The sequence below is a fragment of the Leishmania major genome, chromosome 18 (genome assembly GCF_000002725.2).
Source record: "Leishmania major strain Friedlin complete genome, chromosome 18".
Taxonomy (NCBI): Eukaryota; Euglenozoa; class Kinetoplastea; order Trypanosomatida; family Trypanosomatidae; genus Leishmania; species Leishmania major.
The window spans coordinates 425,232-444,211 of record NC_007259.2 but is presented as its reverse complement, the minus strand read 5'-3'; the positions used below and the strand labels follow the sequence as shown (position 1 = coordinate 444,211).

At 61.1% G+C, this 18,980-nt stretch overlaps 3 protein-coding genes across 3 annotated transcripts; all 3 read right to left on the bottom strand.

The window, feature by feature from the left end:
- Positions 1-574: 574 nt before the first annotated feature.
- Positions 575-4,918, bottom strand: LMJF_18_1050 (conserved hypothetical protein; the record flags this gene model as incomplete). Its single annotated transcript, XM_001682459.1, has 1 exon — positions 575-4,918. The coding sequence occupies one exon, from the start codon at positions 4,916-4,918 to the stop codon at positions 575-577; it is 4,344 nt and encodes a 1,447-aa protein (XP_001682511.1).
- A 1,166-nt stretch (positions 4,919-6,084) lies between these two features.
- Positions 6,085-10,119, bottom strand: LMJF_18_1040 (putative 5-oxoprolinase; the record flags this gene model as incomplete). The annotated part of the gene is made up of 1 exon (XM_001682458.1): positions 6,085-10,119. One exon carries the CDS (start codon positions 10,117-10,119, stop codon positions 6,085-6,087), a length of 4,035 nt encoding a protein of 1,344 aa, XP_001682510.1.
- A 1,906-nt stretch (positions 10,120-12,025) lies between these two features.
- On the bottom strand, positions 12,026-14,359 carry LMJF_18_1030 (conserved hypothetical protein; the record flags this gene model as incomplete). The annotated part of the gene is made up of 1 exon (XM_001682457.1): positions 12,026-14,359. The coding sequence occupies one exon, from the start codon at positions 14,357-14,359 to the stop codon at positions 12,026-12,028; it is 2,334 nt and encodes a 777-aa protein (XP_001682509.1).
- Positions 14,360-18,980: the final 4,621 nt, after the last annotated feature.

Here is an 18,980-nt window from a genome sequence, read left to right as displayed (position 1 = left end):
ATGGCGTATCGCACCCGAACAGAGCAAGGAGAGGTCAGCAGAGCAGGGGCGGTGGGCGAAGAGGTCGCGGGGATACGCATGCGAATTGGCTCCGCCGTGCGTGTGCGCGGCGCGCCCGGCGTCTCCCAGATGTGGCCGTGTGTGCTGGCGGGGCGCCGGTGCCGAAAGCGTGCCGAGAACGCCCCGAGTGACACCATCGGGCCCTCCAAACTCCGGTGTGGAGAGCCACCGTGCCGTGTTGTGGGGTGCCGTGGCTGGGGGGGGGAGCAGGGCATGCATGCCGGGTGCAGGGTCTGGGGGGGCCCTGGCCTGCGGCTGGCGGGCTTCCTCGCTGGGCTGATCCGGCATGCGCGTGCGCCACCGCGTGGTTGCTCGCGCGGCGGGCGCCGCCGCCTCCGTTCTTGGTCGGGGCGCGGGGGCGGCGGTGGCGTTGGGGTGTTTTGTTGTTGGCGGGGGTGGGGGTGGGGGCGGGTGGGGCTCCCTGCTGGGGCCCGTTGGTGCGCGGGGGCGTGTGCGCGGGCGGGCCGTTGAACAGCCGAAAGGGGCACGGCAAGAGAGGCGTTTCTTTTTGTCTTTACAGCCACGAGATGTGTACAATATATTCGGGGTAGCACCGGGCCCACGGGGATGGCACCCAGATTGCCGACGGTGACTCTGCCTGAGGCCGTGTGACGAGGTGACTACGGCGCTGGGCAGCATACGGCAGCTTGTTGTACTGCGCTGTGGGCATGTCCATCTTGTTTTCCGTAGCGGCGAACTCCTCCTCTGTCTCTTCAAGGGTCGTTCCGAGCGTCGCGCGGCAGATGACACCCCACAGTTCAGTACTACCGTCAGGGCGGACTGACGGTGCGACAAGCGAAAAGGGCAACATATCCTTGCCGAGTGTGAGGTGAGTCGCGTCGCGTCGCAAGGAGCGGAAGCCGTTTTGGCAGCGCTCCCACGCCACCTCCTCGTGTGCGCACGCGCACCACAGGTAGCGTTCATGTACCTCGCAGTCGTCGCTGCACAAGAGAAGTGGGGGGGTTTGCATGACCACGGACGGCAACATGTGGCTACCGCGGTGCAGCGTGGTCATCTCGTGCCGACACCGCCAGTACGTCTCCCATAGCGAGACATGGCGGTTGTGGTAAACGCGCACTGCGGCGGCTGACGCCGTCAGGGTGGCTGGAAAGCGGAACGGCGTCGCGTCCACAGCGACGAGCTGCACCGGTGGTACAGCACAACGAATCGCCCAGGAGGCGGGGTACGCCACCTGCTTCGAAAAGATGGCGAGGTCTCCAGAGCGGAGCTGCTGGAAGCGGCGCACAAACTGCCGTGCGTCCAGCAGCGACCAGCACGGTTCCTCCTTCCCTACGAGGTGAGCCGCAACGGCTTCCATGACACGCTCCATGTCATCAGAGACAGCGTCCGTCTCCGTACTGCTGCCGCCTCTTTCCGGCGGCGGCTGTCTCGAGGTGGGCGACAGAGTTAGCGCGGAGAACGCAGCAGCAGGCGGTGGCGTGGAAGAGCCGCTACGCGCCGTGAAGAGAGGCAGCAGTTCCGTAAGCAGCATGATGCCAACGTCAATGACATCGTTGTGCTGGCGGGCGGCGAGGCTCGGCGCCGGCGTGGTAGCAACGCTGGGCTCTTCGGCTGGCGCGGGGCTGACGGAATTGAGGCCTTCCCAGGCGGGGTGGAAGATGCCCAGGGCCGTGTTGCCAAAATCATCGTAGGTGAAGGCGCTGAGGCGGATGTGCCCGTGTGCGAGCTGACAGGCGTGCAGACAAGCCACGCACTCCAGAACGTCGTGCAACCATCGTAGGCCGAGGGGCTCCACCTGTCGCCGCACGTTGTTGACGGAACGAAAGCGCTGCTGTGTCGCGCCACGCACGTAGTGCACAAAAATCTCGTGACGCTCGCGGTTGTAGAAGATGTCGCGGGCCGATACCACCCGGTCGCTGCAGCACGCGGCTGAGACGGCCACCTCCTCAGCCAGGATGCGCTGTGCAAGAGCACGAAGGCTCGCCGCGCCCTTCTTGCTCTGTGCACCAGCAAAGGAGTAGCGTTTCAGCCAGCACGGCGTGCTTTCCCCCGTGAGTGGGTCGTTGTAGAGCGCCTGAAGGAGCGTCATCCCGACCCCGTGTCGGCCCACGACCGCGTCCTCGATGGCCTCGTTCGCCTCGAAGCTGCGCAGGAGTGCGCCAATAGCGTCGCTCTCCTCCCCGCTCACCGCCTGCTCCCACTCAGCAGCGTCGGACGGGTGGTGTGCAGGCATGCGAGAGGTAGGCGGGTCAAGCGGGTTCACCGGCTCGGCCTCGACGCGCGTGTAGTGGAGGAGGGTGCGCTCGCGCTCGAAGGCGAGAAAGCGGGGCGTCCAGTCATGCCCTGCCAGAGTCGCCTCATTCGGACTGCTCGCGTCAGCGGCACTGTCTGTTCTCACTCTGACGACGCTTTCAACGCACGTGGACGGCAGCTGAAGCATCGTTGTCGTGAGCTCTGGGAAGTGGGCAGCACAGGTGTTTGCCCACTCGGCCACGCCCACGTCCACCTCCGCCATTTGCTTGTGAAGGAGGAGGAGCTGGGTTTGATAGTCGTTGATCCGCTTTGCGGCTTCAGGATCGCAGGCGAAGCCCGGCGCCGTTGAAGACGGGTTGCCACCGCCGCTCCCCTGCGCAGCACCTCGCAGTGCGTCGTACTCTAGCTGCAGCTCCGTCAGAAGCGTTTGCAGTGTGTCCTGCTTTCGACTCCACGCCTTGAAGTACTCGCTGCACTGCTGCCGCACAGACGCAAAGGCGTGGGCGGCGTACTCGGCTGCAAGGGCGTTGCTCGCCGTCAGGCCGACCTCCTTTACGTCCTCCATGAAGGACGAAAAACCCGGCACCGTCCGCGTGGCCCACTCCTCCATGCGCTCCTCCCACGGCTCCCGCGCTGCCGTGCCAGCTGCCTCAATCTGCGTGTGAATGCGCAGGAGTGCGTCTAGCGTCTGCCGACCCTCGTCCTCGTTTCGGCTTGTGGCTGGACGACCGTCCGCCTCGCGTTGCTGGCAGGCGCGGAAGTAGCTCTCCGCCATTGCCTTGGCGGTGCGCCACAGCTCCAGCAAGGAGGTGAGCTGCCGACTCGTTTCCGGGGTGAAGACGGCGGCGACGATGGCGCTGCGGGCCTCCTCCCGTTTCGCCACCGCCTCCGGCACAGTCGACCAGCGGAAGGTGCGGAAGATGTACTGCTTTGCTGCACACAACGGCTGTACCTCCTCGCGGTGGTCATTTGCTGCCGCCTGCCCGGCGCTCTCGTGACGGGCCGCTGCCGGTGCCTGCGCGTGCAAGGAGATGAAGTACTGCAGTCGCTGAAAGAGCCTCACATCTTGGTGCAGCTGTAACCACCGATCGGTATCGTCAGAGACCTGGATGAGCCCCGAAAATGTGATGGCTTCGGCGGTGGCTGTGTAGACCTCGTGTAGGGCACGCAACACACGTGTGACGCTGCGCTGGCGCACCGCTGCCACAGCCACGGTGTCCTCGTACTCGTCCCCGTCCCCGTCGCTGAAGCTGTCAATGTCGCCAAGACTTCCGCACTTCTCTGGTGCCGCCTCATCGCTCCCGTCACCTGCTGTGCCGGCGGCCGGCAATGAGGAAAGTGCGGCAGTGACGTCGCGGCGGTGCATCTCAGCCGGAGTTCCAGCCTCTAAGGCAAGCAGGCCAAACTGGTGCAGGTCGTTGGCGCCGACGCGCGAATTCGTTGTCGGTCGGAAGAGTGAGCGGAGGTAGTCCACGATGACGCTGCCACGACGCCGCCGCGAGGCGCCATCGGCGGGTGCCGCAGTCGCGGAACTGCTTTGCGCAGTGCGCAACAGCGACGCGCAGTCGCTGTCCCAGCCCTGGCAGAAGGCAAAGAACTCGAAGTCTTTGTTCAGCTGCGCCGCCAGCTCGGTAGACCCGCCGCGATCCGGGTGATGCAGCAGCAACAAGGCTCGGTAGATCTGCCGGCACTGCGCCCGTTCCTTCACGAAGCCCCACTTTCGCTGAAGTTGGACCACGGCAAAGTGCTGCAGAGAGACGGGCATGCGTGTTATGTCGCCCGAGGCCCTGTAGTCGTCCAGGTCGTTTGCACTCTCCCACCCGCTCGCCACACGGTAGTCGGCGTAATGCTGCACAACGCGGCACGTCTCCAGTGTGGACAGGTCGTGGCGACGCTCCATCAGTACCTCGAAGCGGCGGCGCGTGCCGCGCTCATCCATAGGGTACCCATACTGGTTGCGAAGCTGGAGACGCACCATGAAGCGATCGACGTAGTGGGTCAGAAGCGTGCCGATGCAGGTGCCCAGCCCGACGGACAGAACCGTGGCCACAGCGATCTGGCCAGCCACAGGGATCGTGCTGAGACCGATGAGGGCACCCACTCCGTGACCGATCGCTATACCAAGGCCCGTAGTGGCGAGTTCTTTTCCGATGCGGAGGGCGACGTCGCCCTTGGTGGTGCGATAGCCAAGGGAAGTGAGTTCGCCGTGGCGGTACGCCTGCACCACCTTCACCGACTCGTAAACGACGAACGACGCCGATATGACCGGGTTGAGGAGAGCGCTGTTGGAGAGAAGAAAGCCATCCGCGATGGAGATGCCTGCCTTGGCGATGCCGACGGCGATGCGGTGTGTTGTTAGGTTGAGGGGGATGAGGGCGCCGCTGCTCTGCTGAACTGTGGCAGGCGAGCGGAGGTGCACCGCGGCCCGGGGCTCACCGCGCGAGACGAGGGCAGTGCCGCTCTCCGCAGGAGTCGGCGCTGTAGCGGTGCTGCCTTCTTCCTGCAAACAGGGCGCGGAATCGGTTGTCGAGGGAGGAGTTTCTGGGCACCCACTGTGCACTAGCGGCGGCTCATCTTCTCCATGAGGTGCTGCAGCAGGACTTTTTTCTGGCGTCTCCGTAGGACAGCCTGTGCGTGCGGGCATCTGCTCTCGAATGCGCTGTGACGTCTGCACGCGAGGGGGTGGCTGCTTCCGGCTTCACCAGTGTTCTCGCAAGCGCCGGTGCGTCAGTCGCACTACTTACGACGAGGGGCTTGGGCCTGCAGACAAGCCCGCAGATAAAGAGGAGAAGTCTCTGAGGACAGACAGTAGGGGGTGGGTCGAGACGCTGGCAACGAAGTGAGCGAGAAAAGAAAGAGGGTGTGTATTTCAGCGGCGAAAGAGGGGTCACAGATGCTTATCAAACAGCGAGGACAGCAGTGGCGTAGTGGGGTGCGCCGTGCAAGCCTTGGCTTGTGCACTGTGCTGGTGTGCGTGTGGGTCTGTACAAGCACACAGCTGCGGCATCGCAAGGAATCATGAGCCAGAGGAGAGGGATGAGAGAACTGTAAGAAATGGATAGGTAGGTGAAGAGCGGGGAAGCTCCGCTGACTGTGCGCACGTGGTCAGTGAACAGGGTGCTTCTGCAGCTGTGCTGCACTTGTGCACGTGCTGGGAACAAGCAGGTGTGTATGGGCGTGTGGCGATGGTGCGGCAGTGCCCACGTGCATTTCTTCTCTCCGGCACACATGCGCACAGTCAGACGAGCACATATTTGCACGTTTGCCTTTTTCCCTCTCTGCCGCCACATACACACATACACACACACACACACACACACACACGTGGAGGGCGGTGGGGCGTGGGTGGGAAGGAAAGACGGTAAAGGAGGTGGAGGAGGCTGGTAAAAGAAGACGAGCAAGGATAGGTTGGTGGGGTTACTCCCTCTTCGCCCCGATCGCCATGACCACCAATACGAACGGGCCAAGGGAGCACAACAAGGAGCACATGAGACGCAAGGAGAGAGGCAGCCACAACGGCCCCTCGGAGTCAGAGACAGACACACATACATGCGCACACGCGGCTTACACGTTACAGGAAGAGCATGGCGTTTTCAAAGTGTCCATTCTCTTCCAATTGAGTACGAGTTCAGATCTCGCGCTTGTGCGGCGCCGCTGCGTGTATGTGTCGCGTGTGGTGTCGACAGACTAAGCGAGACCGTGTCACTTGTGTACGCTGCGCTGCTCTTCCTTTCCTTCGTGCTTAAGCCACCTGCAACCCCCTCCCCCTGCTCACCGGCCGCTGTCGTGCTTGTCGAACGCAGACGACGACTACGCTGCCGCGGCGTAGCACCCGCCACCGCCGGCAGTGCAGAGGGTGATGATGTCACCCATCTTTACATCCACGACATTTTTGCCGCCGATGTTGCGAGGGTGGTAGAGCGTTGTTTGCTCTTCCCCCATCCACGGACCGCGCGCCTTGTCGTGCAGCATGTCGTGCGCGTTCTTCCACACAGGCGCGCCGAGGGTGGCTGTGTGCGATGGGGGGATTGGCACATACAACATGTTCAAGCCCCGCTTGCCGCTTCCGCCGCCAAAGAGACCCTGCGGCGCCATCACGCGCCGCTCCGTCAGCACTACCGCGATCATGTCACGCAGCGCAAGCACACTGCGCACCACGCCGTCGCCACCACGGTGGAGGCCTGCACCGCCAGAGTCGCGGCGGATGCGGAAGGTTCGCAGCAGGATCGGGTAGCGCGCCTCGAAGATCTCTGGGTCGGTGAGCCGCGTATTTGTCATGTTTGTGTGCACGGCAGAGGTGCCGGCGAAGGTTGGGCCGGCGCCGCTGCCGCCACAGATGGTCTCGTAATAGGCGAAGTCGCTGGAGCCCAGAGTGAAGTTGTTCATGCAACCGTGTGAGTTGGCGACGGCGCGCAGCGCCATGAGCACCACATCCGTCACGCGCTGGCTGGTCGTCACATTGCCCGCCACTACCGGAAGGTCCTCGTCGGGGCTCAGGATGGAGTTGGGTGGCACCACCACCGTGATCGGCTTCATGCAGCCCTGGTTCAGCGGAATGTCGGAGTCGACGAGGCAGCGGATGCAGTAGATGATGGAGGAGTGCACGACGGCGGTCGGGCAGTTGGTCGAGTTCATTACTTGGCTGCCGGAGCCGGTGAAATCAAACGTGGCTTCGCCGCTCTCCGACTGGATCGAGATGCGCAGGCATATCGGCGTGCCGTCATCCATGTAGTCTGTCGCCTGCAGCGTCACCAGACCCGTGTCCGCAGTGTCGCTCTCTGCGGCTTCACCGTAATCGCGAGCGATGCGCTGCAGTACCCTGCGCGCGGCGAGCTCGGCGGCGGTCTGGATGTGCTTCATGTATGCTTGCACCACCTCCAGAGTATAGGACTCGATCAGTCCCTGCAGCAGCTGAATGCCGCGGTTGTTCGCGGCCACCTGCGCACGGAGGTCGGAGACGCTGTCCTCGATGGTGCGACACCCGGACATGCCGGGTAGCTTGCCGGGGGCGAGCAGGGCCTCGCGGATCCCGTCTTCGTTGAAGGTGCCTTGCTGGACCAGCTTCAGCGTCTTGATGGCCGCCCCTTCTTCCATGAGTGTCTTCGAGAAGGGCGGCATGGATCCCGGCGTCGTACCCCCGACGTCGGCGTGGTGGCCACGCGAGGCGACGTAGGACACGATCTTGCCTTCATGGAAGAACGCGGAGATGACGGTGATGTCGGGCAGGTGGCTACCGCCGCAGACGGGGTGGTTCGTCAACATAACGTCACCCTCCTTCCACTCCGATCCGTAGTGGTCGCGCTGCCAGCGCACTGCGGCCCCCATGGCCCCGAGGTGCACGGGGATGTGCGGCGCATTGGCGACGAGGTTACCGTCGGTGTCGAAGATGGCGCAGCTGAAGTCCAGACGCTCTTTGATGTTGGTTGAGATGCTCGTCCGCTGCAGCGCGTTGCCCATCTGCTCGGCTATCGACATGAAGCGGTGAGAAAAGATGGAGAGCGGCAGCGGGCTCAGCTCCGTCGTGAACTGCTCCACAACCTGCGCCGTGTGGATGATAACGTTGCCCTTGTCGTTCGTGTACGCCGTGCACTCGTGCTCCAGCAGCACGCTCGTGCCGTTCATGATGAGCAGCGCGGGGCCGCGGAGAGGTCCGTTGGCGGGGTCGACGTGATAAACAGGAATTTCCTCCCAGCCAGAGGCAAAGTAGCTGCGCATCATGGACACCGGCTGCGGCGGCACCTTCTCCGCCCGAGTTGTGTACGGCGGCTGCTGGAGCTGCTTCTGCGTGGCAGTCGCCGCGCTTGCCGCCTGTGCCTCGCGCTCGGATCGGCTTTGCAGCATTCCACGGGCACGGATGCGCACACCGTCGATGATGATGCGGTGGGCGCCGCTTAGCATAAAGCCGTACTGCTGCTGATACCGCGCCAGGTAGAGGCGCTCAAAAGTTTCAGCGCTGAAGACGGTTGACGCGGGGACCGCCTGGTCATCGCCTTCTGCGATCATCAGGCTCGTGTTGGTGCCCTCGTACTGCATGCTCAGGAAGCGCTCAATGACAATGTGGTTGTCGTCGAAGCCGAGTCGACGCAGCTGAGCCGCGACAGAGCCGATGAGCTCGTCGAACTGTTGCTCCACCACCGGCGCCAGTCCCTCCGTGCGCAGGTCCAGCCGCACGCTTGCCATGCGCTCTTCCACAACATCCGTCACACTTGCCCCCACGGCACTTAGGATGGAGGCAAGGCGGTGCACGTAGATCTTGTTCATGCCCAATGAGCGGGCCATGGCACACGCGTGCTGGCCGCCGGCACCGCCGAAGACCGCCAGCGTGTGCTCGGCGCAGCGGTAGCCGCTGGCCTCGGTGATGTTGCGAATGGGGCGGCACATCGCCTCGTTCGCCACGAGGACAAACGCAAAGGCTAGCTCCTCGACGGACATGACGGGGCCAGCGCTCTCGCAGCTGCCGCTACTGCAGTCGCGCGCGATCTCGGCGGCCAAGGCCTTGAACAGCTTCACAGAGGCCTTCTTGTCCAGCGGCTGGTCCGCGTTGGGGCCAAACACCTTGGGAAAGTAGTCGGGGTGCAGGTGGCCCAGCACTAGATTTGCATCTGTCACGGTCAGTGGACCGCCCTTGCCGTAGCAGGCGGGGCCCGGGTGCGCGCCCGCAGAGGCGGGACCCACGTGGAACATCCCGTTTTCCCACCGCAGCAACGACCCGCCGCCAGCGGCGACAGTTTGCACTTGCACCTGCGGGGCCTGCACTGGCGTGCCAGCAATCTCGGCCTCGACGGTGTGGTGCACTACTGGCCCTTCGCATCTCGAGACGTCAGTGCTTGTGCCGCCCATGTCAAAGCCCACGGCCTGCACGGTGGCGCCCAAGTCTTCGGCGCAGGTGTGGGCATACCCCACCACACCACCAGCCGGGCCGCTAAGCACGGCACGGTAGCCGTAGAAGGTGTCGGAACTCGTCAGCCCGCCGTCGCTTTGGATAAAGTACAGCCGCACACCGGCCAGATTGTGCGCGAAGTTCGCCTTGAAGGAGGCGATGTAGTTGAGGATGAGCGGGGTCAGGTAGGCGTCCACGGAGGCTGTGATGGAGCGCGGCACGTACTTGATGAGCGCCATGAGCTCGCTGGACAGCGAAACGGAGGGGAAGCCGACCTCCTGCGCAATGTGCTTGACCTGCTGCTCGTGCACGGCGTAGGCGTACGAGTGAAGAAGACACACGGCTACGCTGCGGATGCCGGCGTCGTAGGCCACTTGTAGTTTCTGCCGGATGTCACCGGTGTGCAGCGGCTGCAGCACATCCATCACAAAGCTCTCCCCGCAGCGCACCCATGTCGACGGCCACCCCGCTTGCGACGCGTACGCGGCCTGCTCCTTGTCCGACACCGGGCGAATGCGCTCCTTCGCAGCTATCACTTGCTCCGGGAGCGCCTGGGCCTTCACGATGTTGAGCGCAAAGAGGTACGGACGCGCCTGGTCGCGAATGGTGAGGATGTCCTCGAAGCCTTCCGTCAGCACCATGGCGCAGCGCTCGCCGTTGTGTTCCAGAAGCGCGTTCGTGGCGATGGTTGTGCCCATGCGGACTTCGTCAAGGTGTGACACATCGACCAGGCCGGTGGCAGCCACCTTCTCGGGGAGGTGCTTGCGCAGAATGCGACGAATGCCTTCGCTTGGGGCATCGGCGTAGTGCTGTGGGTCTACAGAGAGCAGCTTCGTGACTTCCTGAGTCACCGTACCGTCCGCATGAGTGACATGGGCGATAATGTCCGTGAACGTGCCGCCGCGATCAATGGCGAAGCGGAAGGAGGGGTATAGCTTCTCCGCGGCTGCGACTGTGGTCGACATGTGAGGCGCCCACCAACACACACACACACAAGAAGGTAAGACAGGAGTGTGTGTGTCTCTGTGCTCCTGTTTAGGTGTGGATGTTGAGGTGCGCCTTGAGGAGCGAATTCAGGAAGTACAGACTTCTCCGGGAACTGACCGACACAGACACGGACCAGCGGCCACTGGAGGACGAAAACGAAAACGCAGACGGATACACTGAGTAGGTTTCCGCTCCTGGATGCGCGTGTGTTTCGCCCACAATGGTTGTCGGCGCACCAAGTACCCCCCCCCCCACAGGAATGCGGAGCGGAGGAGATGTGTGGAGGCGGGCCAAAGGCGAAACACACGAGACAGTGAAGGAGGGGCAAAGTGCCAGTGCGCCCACACGCAACGACAAACAAAGAAGAACCGGCAAAGAAGGCCCGGGGGAGGGGGGCCACACACGCGCCCACGAATGAGAGAGGGAGGGAGAGAGAGAGAGAGAGAGCGACGCGCTCACTCACAAGGGGGGGGGAGGGAGACACAGAGGGAGACACAGAGGGAGAGGGAGGGAGGGAGAGAGAGCGACAGCGGAAATGAGCAGCAGGATTTGCTCCAAAGAACAGAGAGGAGTATAAGGAGGGAGGGAAGCACAGAGGAGAGGCAGGCGCTGCTGCACCGCTCACCCTTGACACTACCCACGACAGACTCGGCGATCAAGCGCCCACAGCGAGACCCCGAGCACAGCTGCAATCGCAAACGGCAAAAGACGTATCGCACAGACCCGCGCACGCACTGAAATACAGGCGTCATGCATACGACATGAATACCAAAGGCGAAAAGGGAAAGGAAACAGCAAGGGATGCCAACCAAAGAGGGAGAGGGATGCGTGTGTGTGTGTGTGTGCTGACGCGAGGGCTGCGGGGGTGTGTTGGCGTTTGTGCGCGTCGGTGGTGGTGGAGGGGGGAGGGCCTGGTTGGTGAACACACAAAAAGAAATCAGCTCGGCAAAGAGAAGAGGTATGTGTGTGCGTCGGGGAGGGAGGGGGGGGAGAGAGGCGGCGGCGGAGGCGATGCGGAGACGGCGATAGCAACAAAAGAAAACAACGCTTGTGCCTGAAAGGGAGAGAGAGAGCGATCGAAGGCGCCGGCGTAAGCTGAAAGGGGAGGAGGAGAGTGCAGAGTTGGCAGTCGAAGTACGGAATGAACAGGGGCAGTGATGACATTGTTGGCTGGGCCGTGCCGTCGAGGAGAGGGATGGGATGGCGGTTGTGGAAGGGAGCCAAATGACAAAACAGGGAAAAACCACTGCGACAGCCCATGCGGGTAGGATGTACACGCACTCCTGCGCACACTGTCCACCCCCTACACATGGGGTGCGCTCATTCGAACCAGAGGGAGAAGTTCATCTCTGTGTCTCTCTCTCTTTTGTGTGCGTGACCGTGGCAGGAGATGCACTAAGCACAGGACAACAACATGCGGATACAGAGATGGCTGAGAGGCGGTGCCTGTTGCCGTTCCTTGGGTGGATGAACGCGAGGAGCAGTAGCGGTACCCGCGCAGAGGCCACCGACGAAAAAAATGTAAAACAGACTATCAAGGAACATACACACACACACACACACAAGCACACACACGGATAGACGGGCGTTCGAAATGGGGGGGGGGAGGGAGGGCTTTCGGAGTAGCAACGGGCAGAGAGAGAGAGAGAGAGGGAGACGTGGCGTTGAAAGATGCAGGGAAATAGGAAGAAGAGCACAAGCAGCACGGGCTGGCTCAACAGAAATGAGCCACGCTCACACAGCACAGCAGAGATGCAAGCATCTGGCTGTGACACGTGTACGGCGTTCTCACTTACTCAACACCAGCAAAGCGGCGTGTTCTGAGAAGAAGAGGCATCACAGACGGCTAACAGCGACACACCGCTACTCACCTACGTTGTTCCACTAGTTATTCACCCTCTTCTTCGAACACCGCGTCACGAGGGACACTTGAGGCGAGGATGCTACGTGGGAGGAATGGAATCTGCCGCAGCTGTTTCGTGGCCGCCGCAGGCACCGACATAGCGTGGTCATCAGCAGCAAGAGCACCAAAGCCCAGACCGACAACTCGAGCAGGATGATCAGCTTCAGCGTCTCGGAGACGGAGAAGTTGGTGGAGATGTAGTACTGCAGCTGGCGCGCCGACTGCGTAATGAGCGGTGCGGGCTCGGTGTTGCGGTAGTGGGCGATGTCCATAATGGTACCGTTCTTAAGTACGAGAAGCGCCCTCAGCGGCGACGATGGTGTGCGTTCCGTGTCGTCCTTCGCTGCCTTGCTGCCGCCGTTCTTTTCCGGCGTCACTGGGGATGACGTTGGCTTCTTGTGCACATTCCCATTCACCGCATCTACTGTGGCGTCGCGGTACGCTACACCGTGCGCGTAGGTGAGCATAGAGAGAGGAAAGTTCAGCCGGTACACTGGTTGGCCGCCTTTTGGGATGGAGAAGATGGTGAAGGTAGCATTAACGACTTGCTCAACGGCAGTGCGGACTTTGCGGCGCCACTGTGGTGTCTGAAAGCGTGCCGCCGCCACCGTCGCCTCCATCTCTATCAGGTATGAGCGAATCAAAGGCAGGTGACGCAGGTCCAGGGAGAGCCTCAACGCACCAAAGTTCGTCCCCACATAGAGGCCGAGACGCCGTGGACTGGGGAAAAGCAGTGGCATAAATGTGGGGAGAAAGTACATGTTCGCACTGTGTGTCAACCCCGAGCTCGTGGCCTCCACTATTGGGTACCCCAGCACCTCCTCAATGCCGTGCTTGGTGAAGTCGGCGCCCAGCTCACCCATGTGCACATCGCCGGTGATGAAGGCCACGCGCTCGACTCGGTAGGCGTGCAGTAGTCCGAGGAGGCGATCCCGAGAGCGGGGGAAGGCTGCCCAGTTCTCCGCGGGCTTCTCATCCAGGATGAACTGAATGCCGCCCCCTATGAGCACCATAGCACACCGCTCCCGCCCGTCTCGCGTCAGTGTCGTGTAGTTCTGCAGGAGCTCCTCAAACCACGCCCACTGCTCAGCGCCGAGCATGTCGCCGGCCTGGGTCGCGTTCGGGCGGTCACGGAACGAGCGAACGTCGAGGAGGACAACGCAGATGGCATGTTCATAAAGCTGCTGCATCAGGAGCCGCATCGGAGTTCCCCACCCCTTGGCGTCGTCCACGACGTCGCGAAAGTCCGTTGTGTATGCACCATACACGCCCTCACGACCCCAGCGTGGGTCACTTGAGGGGGCTCGCAAAAAGCTCAGAAAGAAGCGCTGCGTGCTGTTACGGCCGGTGTACTCTCGTCCACCATCGTTCTCGCCCATGTCGTGGTCATCCCAGGTGGCCCACACGTTGCGGTGAGTGCCGGAGGAGGGCGAGGGGGTCAGTTGCATTATTCGCTCACGATTGCCCGCAGCCGCGGGCAGAAACACTTCCCCAGGTGAGTGCAGCGTCCAGTATGGATGGTCGCTACCTGCGACGCAGCTGCCAATGAAGGCGTTGTACTCCGGGGCGTCACGCTGGATTCGCCAGAATCGCCCTATGCTTACCATTGTATTGACGTGGTGGAACAGGAGCGACTGCGCGTCCCTGCCGTCCGGGAACTTGTCGGCGTAGATGATGTCCCCTAGCCAGATCAAGGCGTCCAGCGGAACGCCAGTGGAGTAGACGGTGTCACGTGGTGCAGCACGAAAGCACTGCCCAGGGTCGGCGTCGCGGTGAAGCGGGGGTGGAGTCTCATCCAGCAGCAGCAGCGGCGGCGAGGTTCGCCGGTATCGCTGACGCTGCTCCGCTGCCGCGGGAGAGTCGTACACGGAGCCACATGCTCCGAGAGGAACCTCCTCCTGCCAGTTTCCTTCATCCGTATCTGTTGTGTGTCCGTGCGGCCCCCCTGAAGAGGCGGCGGTACCGGCGGTGCGTAGCAGCGGGGACACGCCGGCGTAGAGCCTCCGACAAGGCGGCGCCGCCGTGGCATTCTTCCAGGACAGCATCTCACACTGTGCTGCGACTGCCATGTAGGCCCAATAGAGCTGACTGCGATCATGCCGATTGCAGCTGACGAAGAAGACTTGATTCATGGCTACACTGTTAGGGACGGGGAGGTTGAGTTTCGCAGACTGGAGTAGTGCTTTCTGCCACTTCTTTTGGTTGCTATTGGGGTTCAACCAAGCGTCGCCTGCCGTGAAGTCGTCAACGAAAACATTAGAGTCATCAGCTGCGATCCAGCCCAGGACGAGCAGGGAACATATCATAGCGGACATCGCGATGGAGAGCAGCAAGACAGAGAAGAAGGCGCGCCGGGACCGCCGGCCTCGCCAGGTTGGTGCGGAGACACTGACATGCACCGCGCCGCCCTCTGTATCAACGACACGTCGCCTCATGAAGACAGAGGTGCGTAGAGAAGGGATGGTGTAAGTGGCTGTGGATATATATGTGTGTGTGCAGATGGAATATAACGCAACAAAGAGAGCCTACGTAACGCCTACTCCTTGCGTCACCTGGTTGCCAACGCCACCGACGAGAATGACAGCGGGTGTATAAGCTCGCGTGTCTGTATCTATGGAGCGCGCCAGAGAGGCGTAGGTAGAAAAGTGTGCGTGCGCGTGTGTAAGGAGGGGTGGGGTGGGGGTGAAGGGGGAGGGGAGAAGATGTTCAAGAAGAGACGGTCCACGCGCAGGGGTACAGTGGAGGAGAGCCGTGAAGGGCGAAAGAAAGGGAGCGAGATCGCAAGAGAGGTGTACGAGAAAGAAACAGCACGAAACTGTGCAGCAACGCTAGAAGAAGGAGTATTGTGCTTCTGCCCTAGCGTTTTGCGTTACTATCATCCCTATGCATCCTTGCTTGTGATGGCGGTGGTGGTGGAAGCAACAAGCAAAACAAAAAGCAACCGTAAACAAAGTAGTTATACCGCAAGAAATAGAGGAGAAGCAGTGCCATATACACACCCGCCCCTTCACACACACACACACACACACACACAGTGTCAATAGAGGGGAGAGAGAGGAAGTTGGCGCCAATGATGCTTGTCTGTCCTCTGCCTCAGGTGTATTCGACACAAGGAGAGACTGGGAAGAGAAGGGGGTGCGACGGAGGTAGAGCAGGAACCAAACGAGCCGTTGTGCCGGGTAGGTTTCTGGGAGGGCGAGAGAAGGACACGTATACGTGTGTGGGTGTCGGTGTTGGCGTGCATTGCTGTACAGACACTCATTTCGCCGCGCTGCCCTGGCTGCCGTGCGACGTAGCGACTCTGGACTTTACACGTCGCCAGACTTGTAGTGTACAGAGTTCATAATTTCCATTTCGTCTGTTTAAGTGCCGACCGGCAACACGGGCGAAAGCGTTACGGGGTCCCGCGTCTTATCCCCACCCCCCTTCCGCTCCTCATGTGGTGCTTGGGCGGGTGCGTGGCCTCTTGTTTTCGTCCGCCTTCATGACCGCGGAGACGGCCTTTTCGGTGCAACAACGTCACGTGGCAAACACAGCACTCAGGGGGAACGGCGACATGGCAAGTGGAGGGGTGGTGGTGTTGGTCGCACGACAGAGCTTAACAAGGGGATGGGGGCAAGAGAGAGAGAGAGAGAGAAAGCACGACCGCAAGCGATTGGTCCAAGCGGATGGTGTGCTTCGATGCACTTCAGGCTCAAGTGCAGAGCCAAGCCACGCGGCCAGTGCAGCAAGCGCTGTAGCAGCCCCGCTTTTTCGACGTTTCCGAAACTCTGTGACGCCATGAGGCCACAGAGTATTGAGGACCTCGTCGAGGTGTTCCTTCGGCCATCTGGGTTTTAGAAACGCACACCTCGGCGGGGCCGAGTTTGCTCGAGCGTGGGCGGCGGCGGTTTGTATGCGGTGCTGCACGGGTTCGCGTATGTGCGCCAAACGGACCTCCTCACGAAGGAGGTCCAGTCGCATCCGCTTCCAGACACAGCTCTGGCGCATGAGCTGATTGTATTGCTCTTGCACGTAGAAGACATCAATGCCGTTGGCAAGGCTGGTCTTCGTGCCGCACTTCCACGGTCTCACCCCGCGCGGATAGCCGCGGGGAGGCGATCGCGATCGCGCGCGCGCACACACACACAAAAAAAAATGTTTTCGCAGAGTTCTGCCTCCGGCCGCATGATGCCATCAGCGAGAGCGTTGTGGATTATTTGCTTGGGTGTGAGGAAGCGGAGACCCCCCACCGCAAGACAGCCATGCAGAGGTGGGCGGGGACTGCAATTGGCTTCCGTGTGTGTGTGTATGCTTGTGTGCCATGGATTGGCCAGGGGGAGGGGGCGCTGACACTCTGTTTACTTTCTCTGCCACGAAAGCGTACTCAATTCACATTGCCGGCGACGGCGGAGTAAACAAGAGAAGTCCGGGAGAGACTTCTCGTGCTTTTCGGCGAATGGTTCCGTATTGCCTCAGAGTAAATCAGCAACAACGCACATGTTGGATCGACGACACGATTCGCGGCGAACGGGTGCAAGCGTGGTCAGCAAGACCGCAAGTTTGCTCCGGCGCTACGCCCACTCGGACATGTCCACTGGCACTAGAAGAGTCCACCAGCCGCACCCAAGGAGCAGCGTGCAGGCTCTTGGCTTCCCCACAGGGTGGGGTACGAGACCCTGATACCATGGCAAGGAGGCCAGCGTCACTAGGCGCGCAGGAAGGGGAAAGAAAAGAGGCGGGGGTGGAGGCCTATCATCGGAATACGTGCACATCCACGCGAATGCGTGGCGGTTGTGGGATCGACATATTGTGCAAGATGGGGAGGGGGTGGGGTCACAGAGACGGAGTAGATGAGACAGCGATCGACGGGAGGGTTGGCCACTGCTAGGTGGCGGATTAAAGTGGAGAGGTGTGGGAGTGATTCCCTTGGCTCCCTTGCCCTTCTCTTCTCCTCGGGATAGGCCACACCTGAAGGCGATAACGCAAATACGAGCGCCGTGGGAGAAGAAGGTTTGTAGGTAGCAAGAAGAGCGGTAGGAAATAGGGGGCATACTGCGAGGTCATCGCTTGGCTACTTGTGCACGGTGACACATATACGTACACAGAGAGCAGGGCGGGGCCTGGGTGGCAGATGGGATATGCGCGTTCATGGCCAGTGATGTGAGCTACCCACTGAGCGATCGAGGGAGAGAGTGTGAGAGACGGATGGAAGGGGAAAAAGGGAGAGAGGCATAGCACAATGCCAGCGCTGGTGTCGCTGCAAGCACCATCACCACTACCCTTTCACTTCTTGCGCCTTCCTCCTGTTGTCGATGGACACCTAGTTTCCCACCCGACGGCGCGTCTTTTACTTCGATCCACCACGTGTGTATCGTATCTGAAGGCCGTTAAATACTCTATCGTCTCTCGCGAATGAGTATTTGTAGCACTGGTCATCGAGTGGTGGCGGTGGTGGTGGGGAAGGCTCGTGTGCTGGTCATTACTTTGTGTGAACTCCGCTGCCAGACTTGCTGCACGCCCATACACTTCCACTCCAGCATGCCCTCTACTGAATCCTCGTGTAGTTTGCTATCCGTGTTCACAGCTCTTCCACTTTCCCCATTTAGAATATCGGTACGCGTGTACCTTGCGCGGTCGCAGAAAGTTCCCCGCACGAAACACACACACACACACACACACACACACATAGGCAGGCAGGCAACGAACGACAGAAGCAGAGGATGCCGTGGACACAGGGACAGGGCGAGTGGGTGGAGAGGAGAGGGTAAGGGAAAAAGGAGCCCCTGCAACACAACTACTCTCTCTCTCTCTCTTTCCCCCTCCTGCATTTTCCGTGGTGTTTTTGCATGTTTTCCTCTTGTCTTTGTTGCTTTGCTTTTGTTTCGCCTTTGGCGTTATGCCAGGTTTCATGAGGTGTGCGTGTGTGCGTGGCAGGCGTCGAGCAGCCAGGCCACCAGTACGTGAAGAGGAGGAAGGCAGAAGCAGCAGCGATCACGCAGAGGGGAGGCGGGGCGGGCGGGAGGAAAGGCATTCGTGGTGGTGTGTGAAGGAGGGAGGAGGGAGGGGGCCCAAAGAAGCAGTAATGAGGAGGCGCCACACAGCGTCCCCCCACTACTCCCCTCTTTCCTTCCGTTCCTCCGGCTCTTCCCCGCTTCACTCTCATCGCGTCACCCGCACCGCACCCGAAAACAGCCATAAAGAAGAGATGCGTACATGCACAAGATAGAGAAATATACCTGACGGGGGGAGTGAGGGCGTGTGTGTGTGTTCGTGATGACGCCTCTGCAGCCCTCTTGCGCTTCGGCCTTCCCTTGGCTTCTTCTCTACCGCCGACAGAGAGACGACAGCGACGATGGTCGAGCTCTGCACAGGAGGTGAGGCGAAAGGGAGAGGCGATGAGAGAGCAGAGGTGGTGGAGGTCGCATCAGCCGCACACCCACACGTGTGCGTACCAGCATAGAAGATAGTGTAAGAGGAAGCGTAGCAGATACCGTCCCCGCTAACTTTGTGTTATACTGAACAAGCAATCAATACGAAAGAGGAGCGCGTGATAGCGGTGGTTGCGGGGGAGCGAGGCTTGCTCACACGTTGCGACCATCGAGCACCTCGTTCTTGGCGCGAGACTCTTCCTCAGCAACCCTGCGATCGCGAATGCGCTTGCGGGCCATGGCGCGTCCCTCCTGGCGGCTCGTCAGCTCCGCACCGGGCCAGAAGATGAAGCACATCAAAGATGCGAAGACGACACTGATGATAGCAGCCATTACCAGAAGACCCGCCACGCAGCCCTTGCTGCACGTCTGAGTATTTACGTTCTCCACCAGGTCTCCAGGGGCGGCCGCGGCGGGGCCGACGAAGAACACAGCCGCCAACGCGACAGCAGCGATTAGGGTTCTGATGGCAGACATGGCTCTTCAAGAAGATGTTCCGTGCAGTTGGTTGCTGTGCACTTGTGAC